General features: G+C 42.4%; 1 protein-coding gene across 1 annotated transcript in view; it reads left to right on the top strand.

The window, feature by feature from the left end:
* The window catches only part of LOC103191011 (arf-GAP with dual PH domain-containing protein 1-like), a 40,605-nt gene extending 29,393 nt beyond the window's left edge, over positions 1-11,212 (top strand). Inside the window, exons 8-10 of the mRNA XM_042341241.1 lie at positions 6,676-6,747; positions 7,608-7,836; positions 10,500-11,212. Coding sequence (XP_042197175.1) covers positions 6,676-6,747; positions 7,608-7,836; positions 10,500-10,528 — 330 coding nt within the window. The 3' untranslated portion in view covers positions 10,529-11,212. The remainder of the gene's footprint in view (positions 1-6,675; positions 6,748-7,607; positions 7,837-10,499) is intronic.
* Positions 11,213-14,144: the final 2,932 nt, after the last annotated feature.

Below are 14,144 nucleotides of genomic sequence, written 5' to 3'. Positions count from 1 at the left end.
TCTCACTTGCAAAGCGAGTGCTCTAACCACTGAGCTACAGGACTCCACAAGTATTAGTCTGACTCCAAACTATTAGGGATTGAGAAGTCTTTATAAATGATGTATTAGAGCTAGGCGCGGCCTGAAGATGGGGAACGAGGGGGCGAGGCGAAGGGGCTGAGGGAGGGAGTTCCAAAGTTTCAGGGAGTAGTGGCTGAAGTCACGGCTGCTGATGGTGGAACGGAGGATTTGGGGGACATGGAGGAGGCTGGACCCAGTAGAGCGGAGGCAGTGGGTTCTGCTGTGGGGAGGGAGCAGGTTAGAGAGATGGGAGGCAAGGAATGGAGGGATTTAAACACTAGATTGAGGATCTTGAAGTTGATTCGTTCTGTGACAGGGAGCCAGTGGAGTTTGGCAAGGACTGGAGTAATCGGGGTACGAAGTTTGGTGCGGATGAGAATGCGGGTGGCGAAGTTTTGAATGAGCTGAATTTTGGGAATAGTGGAGGGGAGGGGGGGAGACCAGCAAGGAGGGCGTTAGAGTCATCCAGCTGAGAAGTGACAAAGGCATGGACAAGGATTTCGGCAGCTTTTGGGTTGAGGTATTGTGGGAAACGGGCAATGTGGCAGAGGTGGAAGAAAGCGATGCTGGTCAGGGACCAGGGGAGGAAGGATAACTGGGGATTGAACCTGACACTTAAATTGTGCACGGGTTCGGAGAGTTTTAAGGATAGGTGGGGAGGTTGAGGTGTTCGGAACCATGGGACAGAAGACGTCAGCAGGAGCCAAAGAGTATGGCTTCAGTCTTGTTGACGTTTAGCTGCAGGAAATTTGCACTCATCCAGCGCTTGATGTCCGACAGACAAGCTGACAGAACATCAGGGGACAGATGTTCCCGCTCAGTCTGACTCCAATTACAGATTGGAGGTAGATCTGAAGGACTTTATTTGGCAGAGTGACTAAATTAGCAATAGAAATTGTGGACATTAACCACCCTTCAATATCTGTTTTTACAGGCATGACTTTAAAAACGTTTTCTGTTTCAGAAGATTTTATCTTAATAGCTTTTAGCTGTTCTTGCAGAGGGGACGTGGAGTCCTGTAGCTCAGTGGTTAGAGCACTCGCTTTGCAAGCGAGAGACCTGGGTTCAATTCCCATCAGGGCGAAACCTTGGGCAAGTTTCCTTACTCCACACACCTAATAATAATCCCTCCAAAAAAAAACAATAATAAGTCGGTCATTTTCAATCTACGACTGTTTGTGGGACATTGCTGTTGGCAATTGGCTGCAGCATTCGCCCACAAATATACAGTCAATTCACTTTACAGTGTGTTCTGTGAAGCGCTTTGGGACGTCCTCCCGACGTGAAAAGCTCTATATCAAATGCAACGATTATTATTATTGTATTGCACGTAGTCTCTGGTCACGGCTGCAAATTCAAAGCTGTTGGTGTTTCTCCCACCAGCCTGTTTACCAGCTCGTTTTTTAATTCTTTTATGAGAACCTGTTATTCTCTCTCTTTCTTGTTTAATGAGTCAATTAAAGACTCGGTTTCAGAAAGTTTCTGCTGCAATCACCCCACCTCAGCCTGATTGTTTCTTTAATTAACAATTGTTTTTCATAATTTTTTTCCTCAAATTTTAACACCAAATTAGAATTTTCAAGCTCCGATTCTCTAACAAGATTGTTGCGTGGTCTTTATATTTTTTAGCAGACTGCAACCTGCTAATTATTATTATTAGGTGTGTGGAGTAAGGAAACTTGCCCAAGGTTTCGCTCTCTGCCTGGAATTGAACTCAAATCTCTCACTTGCAAAGCGAGTGCTCTAACCACTAAGCTATAGGACTCCACACCGTCAGGTATTAAATCCGCACGGCTCACCGTCTGCAATGTTTTCTTAATTTTTTCTTACAAAGTGAGCGATTCATTCTTTTAATCTCCTCAACTGAATGAGTGACTGACATTGAAGAGTCCTCATCCTCGCTAGATATCTCAGTAGAACTGGTTTCACTGGGTTTACATGTAATTTCATTTAATAGTTCTTTTCTTAATGTGGGTCTGTTTGCATCACAAAATTCGAAGTACTTGGTATCATTACCAGATCTATTTAATTTTTTTTTAACGACTAACAACCCCTATTCTTTCTTTGGCTTTCGTGTGTTTCACAAGCATGCCTCGCCTTATAGCTATTTCCCTCAAGAGAACGAGTTCTCCTAATGGGTTTCCCCATTTTGTACGCCAGATTTCAAAATGTTATTTGTTAATTTGTTATCCCGGCCGCTGGCTGTGTCCATTTTTACTTATCTTAATCCAAGAATAAAACCATGGTCCGTTGGCCTGCTTTAGTGCTCTCCAGCCCAACGTTGGGCACCAAGTGAGACGGTTCTGTCACCCTTATATATGTACCCACAATATGGCTCGCTCTCCCTTGCAGTGTCCTGGGTGACCTCTGTTTTCAATTCTCACTGATGAATGCAAGTCCCTGTAACTAGGTGTAACTTGACTAATGAGTTCTTCCACTACTACAGGTCCTACCGATTGCTATTTAAATTAAAGCAAATTGGGAAGCTTCAGTCAATCAGAGGTTAATTGTACACCTCTGTGACCTTGGCGGAACCTGTTTGTGTATTCCCTCCTTTGATTTATACATAAAGCTCGAGTTAAAGCAGTTAAGTTAGCTCAACAGAATTTTATTGTAGCTTCAATGAAATCCACAGCCATTGGCATTAAATCTTAAACAACACAATAAATATCAACAAACACAACTCTAAGATAACAAACATTAACCACACTTATATTATACATGCTAGCAGCCACAGGTAATGAAGTTAATGTAAAGTGCATGAAGAACCAACCTCTATGACTACCCTTCATCAACACCACTCATCTCACTACACTCATCAATGACCTTTGATGTCATCAGGTAGAAAAATATCTGCCATGAGCACATGGCTCTCATTCTTTTATGTGCATTGAGCCTCTCTGTGAATTAGGGTCCCCAACGGTAATTGTATAGAACCAATTGATTGGTTACTTGATTACCTTTCTTATGATCCAATCAAAATCATCCTTTAAGTGACCCAATAGGGAGCAGTGCACTTATACAAATTATAGATAGTCAGTTACCGCCAAACTGTAATCAACGCTAGAGTCCGACTTGATGGCACCATAAGTATCAAAAACGTTAAGAACATAAATTTTTTTTAAAACTCTACTCAATATATTTAAATAAAAGACAGGCAGAGAAAATAAAAGAGATGACCATAACAATTCCACAAGGCTCTGTTTTGAGACCTCTTTCATTTAATATTTTTATAAATGATCTGGAACTAGCACAGTGGCTAAGTTTGCAGATGACACCAAGCTAATGAAGGTGGTAGATTGTGAAGCTGAACAAGATAGGTTACAGAAGGATTTGAACATACTTGGGAATTGGGCAGATCAGTGGCAGATAAAATTCAATGTAGAGAAATGTAAAGTACTTCACATGGGGACAAAAAATCCTGGAAGGGACTATTATTTGAACAGAAGGAAAATAATATGTATGGAAAAAGAATAGGACTGGGGGTCCTGATTGGTAATACATTGAAGCTCTTCCAACAATGTTTTGTGGCAGTGAATAAAGCAAACCAGATATTGGGATTTATCAAAAAATCAATAGCAGCCGAAATAGTGGGGTCATCCTGCCACTGTATAAATCGTATAAACCATACTTAGAGTACTGTACAGTTCTGGTCGCCGCAGTACAAAAAAGGATATTGGAGAAATCGAGAAGATACAGAGGAGGGCAACCAAAACGATTGAGGGAATGGAAGGACTGGACTATGGGGAGGGACTGAGTAAATCGGGTATGTTCACGCTGGAAAAGGGAAGATTGAGAGGTGACATGATTGCTGTCTTTAAGATTCTAAAGGGGCAAAACAATATAGGTCATGACAGGCTGTTTCAACTTGTCCAGAATAGTAAAACCAGAGGACACGGCCTGAAATTGAAGGGGGTAAATTCAGAATGAATCTATGCACATATTCTGTGTAAACACTATTTCAGTGAGCAAGTAGTGAACCCGTGGAACAGGCTCCCTATGGAGACGGTTGAAGCAGGAAATGTTGATTCTTTCAAACACAGATTAGATAGTTTTCTTTTAGGAAATAACATTACAGGATATAGTACATAGGTAGTTCAGGACATATGTGCATGCGACCTCCAGGAAGGTGGAAGGCGAACCTTGGCATTTTTTCATCAAGCATTTCTTGTGTTCTTATGAGGAGAAACAGCCAGAGAAATAGGGGTAATAGACCTAGGGAAGCTTGGGGGATGAGAGCCACCCCGCCGCCACGTTGTTTGGGGCAGCGGGGGGTGAAGAGTGTAGCCAGAGGGGAGGCTTCAACAACAACAGCAAAATTACATTTGTATAGCTCCTCTCACGTTGGGAGGATGTCCCAAAGCGCTGGACAGACAGAGTTACGGACCCGAGCTGAGGGTCGGGGTGGGGGAGGGCAGGGGGGAAGCAGGGAGATTCAAAGCACGGTTGAAGAGGAGGGTCTTGAGGTGGGTCTTGAAGGTGGCGAGGGAGAGGGCGAGATGGAGGGACTACGGGATGGAGTTCAAAAGAGTGGATGCAGAGTGGCGGAAGGCCCGCCTGTCGATAGTTTGCATAGTTGAACCTCGATGTAATGAAGGCGTGTATGAGGGTTTCGGCGGCCTGCGGTGTTGGAGCCGAATGAGGGGGATGGGTCACAGGGGGAGAGCCAGGTTTCCGTAAGGCCAACAATATCGATGTGCTCATCCAGGATGAGGTCATGGATGGTAAGGGCTTTATTGGAGAGGGAGCAGACATTTTGGAGGGCAATGCAGATAGGTTTGCTGGTGAGGTTGTGGGGGGGGGGGGGGAATGGAGAGGCGAGTGGTAGGATTTGGGGTTTTGGGGGAGAAATGGAGATTTGGAGAGGATATGCATGAGGGAGGGGCAAAAGTTTGCCTTTTGGAGGCGGTTGGTACGGAGAGAGTGAGCGATGGAACAGTTGGGGTGGCTGCTGTGGGACAACCTACGCCGGGACCCACGATGGGCCTGACAGAGGATACCCAGGCTGGAGCAGAGGAAGGTAATGTGGGGTCCAGGCGAGAGAGAATGTAAGGAGGGCAGGGGAGAGAAGGACAGAGTGGGAGTAGTGGAGTGTGTGGGGTAGGAGCAGCAACATTTTCAGAGGGAGCGGCTCGGGTCGGGGGGCAACCAAAACGCGCACGTAGAGACTGGGAACGAGCGATCAGCGAGGCAGCATCAGCCCGTGGGCTATGGGAGACAGCGCAGGTAGGGGAGAGAGGGGGGATGGCAATCATGGCTTAGGTGCCAGAGACAGGGAGGGAAAGGAGGCATAGCAAAATTGCTCACTTCATGGCTGTTTGTTGGACATTGCTGTGCAGAACTGGTTGCCATGTTTGGCCCACAAAATACACAGTCAATCCACTTTACAGAATTCTCTATGAATCAGTTTGAGACATCTTAATGATGTGATAAGGCTTTACGTCAAATCCAAGAATTATTATTACTATTACCGTCCTCCCACTACAGCACTCAGCTGTGTCTTAAACGCATCCAGTCTTCTTGCCTGAAGCACACCCCTTGGTAACCCCATTCCGGCTGATAATTTACTCTCTGTGTAAAGAAATACTTCCCAGTTTCTGTCCTTAAATTGGCATTCACAGCCCTGAACCCATGGCCTCTTGTTCTGCTGCTTTGGCATATATGAAAGTAACATCATTGTCCTGATATTCACAGCCTGTAACAGCGGCTGTCTGCAACAGCTTGCAGATCCTGCCCAGCCACTCTCTCAGAAAGCAGCTTAAGAAAACAGAAGGAAAACCGTTCAGTGTACACTCCCACAGTCTTGACGTGGAATTCAGTTCATACCAATTGCTCGTTTGTTCTGTCCTTGTAACAGGAAATCAAACAAAACCTTCACTGGAGTTTGCAAGCGCCTATTTCATTTTTGCAGCCTGCTGGCGGCACCCTCTGGCCAATGCTATGAAAGCACTCCAAATCAGGAATAGAAATGATGTGTATTATAATACAAACATAAATGTCATTGAATACTACAACATGGAAACAGCCCAACTGGTCCATGCTGATATTTGTACTCCAAAGAGTCTCCACCTCTCCTATGAGCAAGTAGAGATTCATGATGAGATTTGTATTAGTTCTGTCATAAAAACCTGAGTTTTGTGTCCACCACTGCTTTGTATATTGTAGAGAAAAGCATGTATCGGGTGTTTGTTATTTAATCATGACTAGTCCTGTACGGGAAAACCCACACAGAGTCGTGTACAGGGACACGTCCACAAGCTATTACCACAAGGCAACATCATAAATGAACTGTCAGTGTAACTACTTTATTTTGCAACTTATAATAATAATAATATAATAATCCTTGAATTTGATATAGCGCTTTTCTAGACGTCTCAAGTGCTTCACAGAATATATTGTAAAGTGAATTGACTTCATTTTTGTGGGCAAAATGCCGCAGCCAATTGCGGACAGCAGTGTCCCACAAACAGTCAAGGATTGAAGTGACTAAATTATTATTGGTTTTTTTCTTGAGGGATTTTTGTAAAGCAGCTTGTGGAATTAAACTGTGCAGTAAAATCCATTTGCCTGTTCAGGTGGACATTAAAGAGTTAACATTGCTGTATCTTTTCCCAGCATACTGAAGGTTTCAAGAAGCGGTGGTTCACGTTGGATGAGAGGCGACTGCTGTATTTTAAAGACCCATTGGTAAGCTTAGCCCGTAACCCGCAACACTTTGTCTGGCGTCTCAAGTGTACTCAGCTTCACGATTCCTCAATAAGCAATCTGAGTCTCAAATGGGGATTCCTTCCCATAACTGTAAGAACATTACTCTGAGGAGTGGGAGCAACCAAGTTACTTCTACTATTGGAGCAGAGTTTGCACAAGTCTGGCTAACTCTGTCCTTAGCAACATAGGGAAAAAGGAACGGGAGGAGACCATTCAGCCCATCGAGCCAGTTCCACCAGTTTATAAATCTTGATAGATCTTTTAATGCCATTTCCCCCCCCTTTTACATAACCAAATTCTCTGCTGCCCAAGTGTCTGTCTATCTCTCTTTTGAACGTCCCTATCGATGGGCTCTATAGTTTTCAGGGGAAGAAGGTTCCAATTCATCACAACCCTCTGCGTGAAGAAATGCCTCCTGAGTTCAGTCTTGGTTCTGATTTTACGGCTCTGGCTTCTCATAATATAACCCTTCAGCTTTTATTCCAGTTCCACAATAAAACAAGAGAACTCTAAAAACTGGTATCGTCTTCTGCACAAAGTGTGCTTTTAGCTCGGGCAGTGATGGAACATTTGCGCGAGTAAGTCCGATCGGTAGTGTGTTTTCCATTGTTTCTTGATTCAGTATTGGCATAAATCAAGAAATATTCAATCAAGAAAATGTAATACATTGGCCGACCATAAAGGTTGTCTTTTTCACCCACAAATATACGGTCAATTCACTTTACAGTCTATTCTGTGAAGCGCTTTGAGAAGTCTAGACGACGCGAAAAGCACTATATCAAATGCAAGGATTATTATTATTACCATTGACCTCGGCAGTTTTTCCCCCCTTTTTGCAGGATGCCTTTGCCAGAGGTGAAGTATTTATTGGAAGCAAAGAGAATAACTACAGTGTGTTGGATGGACTGCCTCTGTCAACTCAAGGAAATCATTGGCAGTATGGAATTACCATCGTAACCCCCGACAGGAAGTTCCTATTTGCCTGTGAAACAGAAAGGGAACAGCAGCAGTGGATCGAAGCCTTTCAGAAGGTCATTGACAGACCAATGTTGCCGCAGGAGTATGCAGGTAAGAAACAGCCCTCACAAAGCAACATGGGCCTCGCCCTCAGTCTGTTCTAAACAACATCACAAAATCAGTCCCTTTGCTCCATTTACCTCATCCTTCCAGATTCCCCCACTCTACCGTCCTCCCATGACAGCATCAAGCAGTTTCTCACATGAGTTCAGCATTCTGGTCTCAACCACCCTTCCTGGTAGCCCCATTCAGTCATTATTTACCCTCATTACAAAAACATATTTTTTGGTGAAACATGTGTTCTCCTGAATTGCCCTCTGCAACCCTAAACCACTGCCCTGGCATGTCGGACAGTAAACAGATTTTTTTTGGTGAATGGGGTATCCCCATTCAGCAGAGATCATGAGTTAATATAATAATAATAATCCTTGCATTTGATATAGCGCTTTTCACGTCATCTAGAATATACTGTAAAGTTAATTGACTGTATATTTGTGGGTAAAATGCAGCAGATTGAAGTGACTAATTTATTATTGTTTTTTTCCTTCTTGAGGGATGATTATCAGGCATGTGGAGTAAGGAAACTTGCCCAAAGTTTTGCCCTGCTGGGAATTGAATCCAGGTCTCTCGCTTAGGCGAGTGCTCTGACCACTGAGCTACAGGGCTCCTATGCAAAGATTATTATTATTAAAAGGGCATCTGTAATTCCCTCTGTACACGTATGTGTGTTTACACTTGGCACATAATAGACCCCAGGACACGCGTATGTGCATTCAGTTTGCAATATTCTAAACCAATCAAATAGGAGCTTTTGGTTAGTCTCCAACTACGAATGCCGAAACTGATACCATTGTCTTTCTATGGATCAAGGATGATATTTGTGTTTCCCTTCCAGAACCATACATAACATTTACAGGATATGGAGGGAGCGGGTGGGCTGGATGCGGCCCGTGGGCCGTCAGTTGGACCACCTTGTTATATTATATTACAGAGATTATGTTACAGACAATGGGGTGGAATATTCACACTTTATGAGTCACCAAAGATAAGCCTCCTGCGTGAGATTGAGATCTCTGTAGGAGTATTTGGGTGGTGGCTGTGCTCTCTCTAATCCACTGGCCCCTTGCTCACTGCGCCTGGCTGTGAGATATTGGGGGTCCTGGCATGGAATGGAACCCACATGCCCTGGCGCCTTCTCCAACGTTGATCAGTTTAGTAAGAAAAATAAAATAAAACTATCCCAGCTGTACTGTACCATTCCGGCCAAGGCTGAATTGATTACATTTAACAGTGATATTATTTTTTGACCAACTGGTTGTCTGACACGTGCGGAAACCCATCACCATGCTTAAGAGTTTCCAAACCAAGCTGAGAACACCTACAGCATGCATCCCACCAACAATAGTGATACAATCAAGTGCCGATTGGGGGAATGAGGAGACCAGAGGATTCCTGCAAACACAGGCATCTGATTATTTCCTTGACCTCCCCCCCCTTCCATTCTAAGTTGGGGGAAAAGAAAAAGAGCGATCTTTAAGCGTTCGTGACTCTGGCGTAAACTTGAGACGAGGAACGTTTGCAATCAGATTGAAGGCAGTGGGCTGCGCTCAATTATTTATCTCAATTACGTGCTGCTCTTCTCAGGTGACTATGGAAAACATTAGGATTCAATACCCGGGTCCTCATTAAATTCCTCTCACCCTTAGCCTTAACACCATTGCCTTAAAAATATACAATTTTTTTTAACCCCCCCACCACCAGGCCACTCATCAACAACAACAACTACAAGATTACATTTGTATAGCCCCTTTCACGTCGGGAGGATGTCCCAAGGTGCTGAGCAACAATGTGCATTTATGTAGCGACCGCCAATGCAGGATAGCTTCCCCCAACTCAAACTCCCAAAAATCAAATCCAGGTTCCAAACTGTCTAAAGACCCAATTGTTTTACAACCTCATAACCTCACGAATAAGTGAATCAGCCAGATCGCTTACTGACCAGGAGCCAAGGTAGTCTGTATTCCAGTAAATATTGCCTTAGTGACTCGTTCAAAGTGCAAATCTTCTTATTTATGTATTGAATTTGCCTAAGGTAACCTTTGCTGCACCACTGTTCTTCCCGATTGATGTGTCTCGGCTGCGAGAACAAACCTATCCCCTTCAATAGACCCAAAACCCAATTTGTTCATAACTAAAATGAACAAAATAGAATTCCTATTTTATTACTTAATGGGTTACCTTTCATTATAAAGTAAAATTTGTCATTTTAACCCTTGACTGTCTCAGATTCTAACTCTGTGCAGATCTTCGAACAACACCTTTGTTTAAAAAGCAACATTGCACCTTATAATGCTTATAATGCCTTGCTTATAATAATAATGATAATAATAATAATAATCCTTGCATCTGATTTAGGGCGTTTCACGTCTTCTAGACGTCTCAAAGCGCTTCACAGAATATACTGTAAAGTGAATTGACTGTATATTTGTGGGCAAAATGCTGTGGATCTGCACTAACTGAAAATGCAGTGCTTTCGCACTGACGAGGTAGCTCACAAACCAGCCTGGATAATCTGCCAGATCACACTGATTATGGGAGGGAATTATTTGCCGCTGTCAGAGTGTGCAAAGTTATATTCCGTTACAGGGCAACTCTTTTCTACAGAGCTCGATATTCTGTATAATAACAAGCTAGCTGTGTCCTTTTCCTTTCAGTGGAAGCGCATTTTAAACACAAACCGTAAGAGAAGACCGCTGAGCTGGGCTGACTGCCGCAGAGAGAAAGCAACAGGTTATAAAACGTTGCTGTTCTTGTTATGGAATTGTGAAAAAATATTGTTTGATGTTATGCAGCAATCTACAAACTCAGCCCCTCCTGCATTCAGCTAAGGAGAAGACAGCTGCACAGAGGCAGAAAGTGAACCTGAAAGCCATTCTGCATGTTGCTAAAAACTGTATAAACAAAGCCAGAGCATGAAATTCAACTGCGCAAAAGGAACCGGACATCCATCAGAATGTACGATGCAATTCACGTAAAAATACACTGCATGAACACGTTTATCCACTAATACAGTCAGTAGTCCTGAATGTTCTTCCACCACATGAATGTTACAAACTTGACTACATTGAAAAGCTAGCGTTCTCTCCCTACATTGCTATACCTGCCTGTCTGCCTGTGACTTCATGTTCTCTGCAGTACAATGGCCTTGACCTTCCTCTCTTCTGATCACAATACCCAACTGCTCTGTGATCATTCCAGGGACCATTCCCTGAGTGTGTCTCCCTGCATTGCTACCCCGCGGATAGCAGCATTGAGATAGTTTGCAAACACTGAGTGAGAAAGACACCTTTTACAGCAATTACACCTTGGGGAAGGGAAGGTACGTTGAAAAAGGACTGTTATTAACATTAGGTCTTCATTTACTTATTTGTATGCTTATTGCCGTTGAGAAAGCATTAAAAAAAGGGGTTCTAGAAGTGAGATTTTTCCCTGAGGCAATGGCTATAATTTTGGATTTTCTTTGGGGGGGTGCGGGGTACAGTTTAGTTTTGCTATATTCACCCAGCTCTGATTCTCCTTACCTTTTAAATGCTCCAATTTCACAGTTGACACTGATCTGGCTGTAAGGATGAATTGTTGCAGTCTCAAACTGAGCCAAAAAGGGTCCTGGCAGAACTCTTATCCTAGCACTGAATAAAAATAATAATACTAATCATTACATTTGCTACAGCATCTTTCACGTCTGAAGCCCTCTCAAAGGGCTTCACAGGAGATACTGCAAAGTGCGGAAGCTGTATATGTGGTAGAATGCATATTTATAGTGTTTATGATTTACACAGTTAAACCTTCATTTGAAAGGATATTTTACAACTATAATAGTAATAATCCTTGCATTTGATATAGTGACTTTGCAGGCGAAACTGGCATAATCTTCTTAACTTTAAAAAAAACATTCTTAAGTTATGTACATAATAAATCCAATATTTTGTTTCAGCTCTGTCTCCCATCCCCCCCCAAAATGTTTTTTTTTAGCTTGTTACTTCCATAATCACTCCCATGAAGGTGATTCATAAGTCTGCTAACAGCATCACTGCAGGTTCCTATAAATTCTGTTAAAGTTAATGGCATTTAGCAATGCTCATATGATAAAAAGGGGGAATTGGAATGTATTTCAAGAGGAATAATATGAAAGGGTTTGGAATCAGAGCAGAAAGTTCAATAATAAGAATTCTAATCCCTGGATTTGATACAGCGCCTTATCATATAGTGAGATTTCTTAAAGAGCTTCATAGAATATACTGTAAAGTGATTGTATATTTTGTAGGCGAAATGAAAAGTGGAGGAACGAGCACCAACACAGTAGACTCCCCCTGTGCTGTCATTTCTATGATTTGGCTCAAATTAGAAGACGTTGGTTAAAAGAGACCCATTTTAAAAGCAACAACAACAAATTACATTTGTAAAGCATCTTTCATGTCGGGAGGACACCCCCAAGGCATTGGTCAGTTAGGGATTTGGATCCGAGCAGGGGTTTTGATCACAATTAAATTTACAGCAAGAGAAATGTCCAGCCAATGTTATTTCTAAACATTGTAGTGTAAATATCTGGAGAAAAACTGCACAAATAGGCTTTGTTATTGAGTTTATACACACTATTCAACATTGTGTACAATAGCTTTAGTTTGTCATGATGTGACCATTTGCATACGGGCCTTGAATTTTTAAAAAAATAATCCTCAGCTGTTCAGAGAAGTGCCAGTGTTAGTGAAGCTGAAAATAAACTATTGTAGTGTAATTGAGTATGTTGTTTTACAGTGGTACGCTTTAATAAAAAAAGGTGCATCTGCTCTTTAAAAGGATTTATTCCGTTAAAAGATAATTGTTTGTATTTACATATTAGCTTACATTTACATTTTAATGATACCTTCTGTTCTGTGACGTTTGTTAAAATTAATGGTGGAATTACTGATAACAGTGTTCATTAACAGGATCACATTGGCAAATGGTAATGACATTGTTTAGAAAAAAGCCTTTCGCTCTAAACAATTCTTCCAAAATTGCACCTGTACCCTGTTGTTTTTATTGCTGTCTTTTAAATTAATTGGGCAAAGTCTTTAATGAATTCCTGAAGTTATTCTACTTATGGGTTCTGTCAGTTCTGGTTCACAATCTTAACGTAACTAAAGATTGCATTGGAAAGCATTGTCCTCCAGACCCATCAGTGCTTCATTTGGAATTATTTAATATATATATCTCGGCAAATAACTGGGACCAAATTATCATTTTGGGTGTTATCGTAAGCAATCTGGGGCCCCAGTTAATTCACTGGATGTTTTGAGGTATTCAAATCCACACATTTATATGGACACAAAGCAATCTTCACATCAAATTGATCTCAAAATGATGGTGGTGAGGTGTCATGTTTCTCACAGGAAAGGACATTGTATTATTTGTGCCTCTTTTGATCTTGAAAGATGAAGGCAGCTGAGGAAGTCTCTTGTAACAGTTTACAATTGGGTTCTGTGGACCAATCTATGGGAATCCTGTACCTATTAATCACTTGGTCACACATTTGGTGACAATGAAGTTCAGCATCTCACAAAGTAATTGATTTTTCACATAACTTGCATATGATTTGGGAGTGTTTCAAAAAAGAATCTGCCGCTAAAAGAATAGGCAAATGAAGTGTGCAGTGGGTTATGAGTATAAATATACTCAGTAGGAAACTCTCCAACAGCAGAATTACTGTGAAAAGTGAGTTACAAAAAAAATCTGTTGATTATGAGGCAGAATAATACCAAGTGTAATATTTATTTATAATGTGAGATATGCATAAGTGTCCACTATATTCATGGGGTATGGAAAATGGAGCTGATGGAAATGATGCTTCTGTCACCAGACCGTTTGTTTGGCAGATCCGGTACTTTCGATTAAAAAGGCTTTGATTGTGTTTCAGAAATTGTTCTTTAAGATATATTTTCATTTGTGTTCAATGCAGAAGTCTGTCAAAAACCAAAGGGACTGCAGGAAACATACGAGAATTCCTGCTTAAAGTGGTTTATGGTTAAATACTTAACAGTGACCGCTCTCAGGAAAACCGCCGCCCAACAGCGCTCACAGTGCGGATGGTCAGACAGTGCGGATGGTCAGACAGTGCGGATGGTCAGACAGTGCGGATGGTCAGACAGTGCGGATGGTGCAGACAGTGCGGATGGTCAGACAGTGCGGATGGTCAGACAGTGCGGATGGTGCAGACAGTGCGGATGGTCAGACAGTGCGGATGGTCAGACAGTGCGGATGGTCAGACAGTGCGGATGGTGCAGACAGTGCGGATGGTCAGACAGTGCGGATGGTGCAGA

This window comes from Callorhinchus milii, unplaced genomic scaffold (genome assembly GCF_018977255.1).
Source record: "Callorhinchus milii isolate IMCB2004 unplaced genomic scaffold, IMCB_Cmil_1.0 Scaffold16, whole genome shotgun sequence".
Lineage (NCBI taxonomy): Eukaryota > Metazoa > Chordata > Chondrichthyes > Chimaeriformes > Callorhinchidae > Callorhinchus > Callorhinchus milii.
The sequence above is the reverse complement of the archived record's forward strand: the minus strand, read 5'-3'. Positions and strand labels throughout refer to the sequence as shown.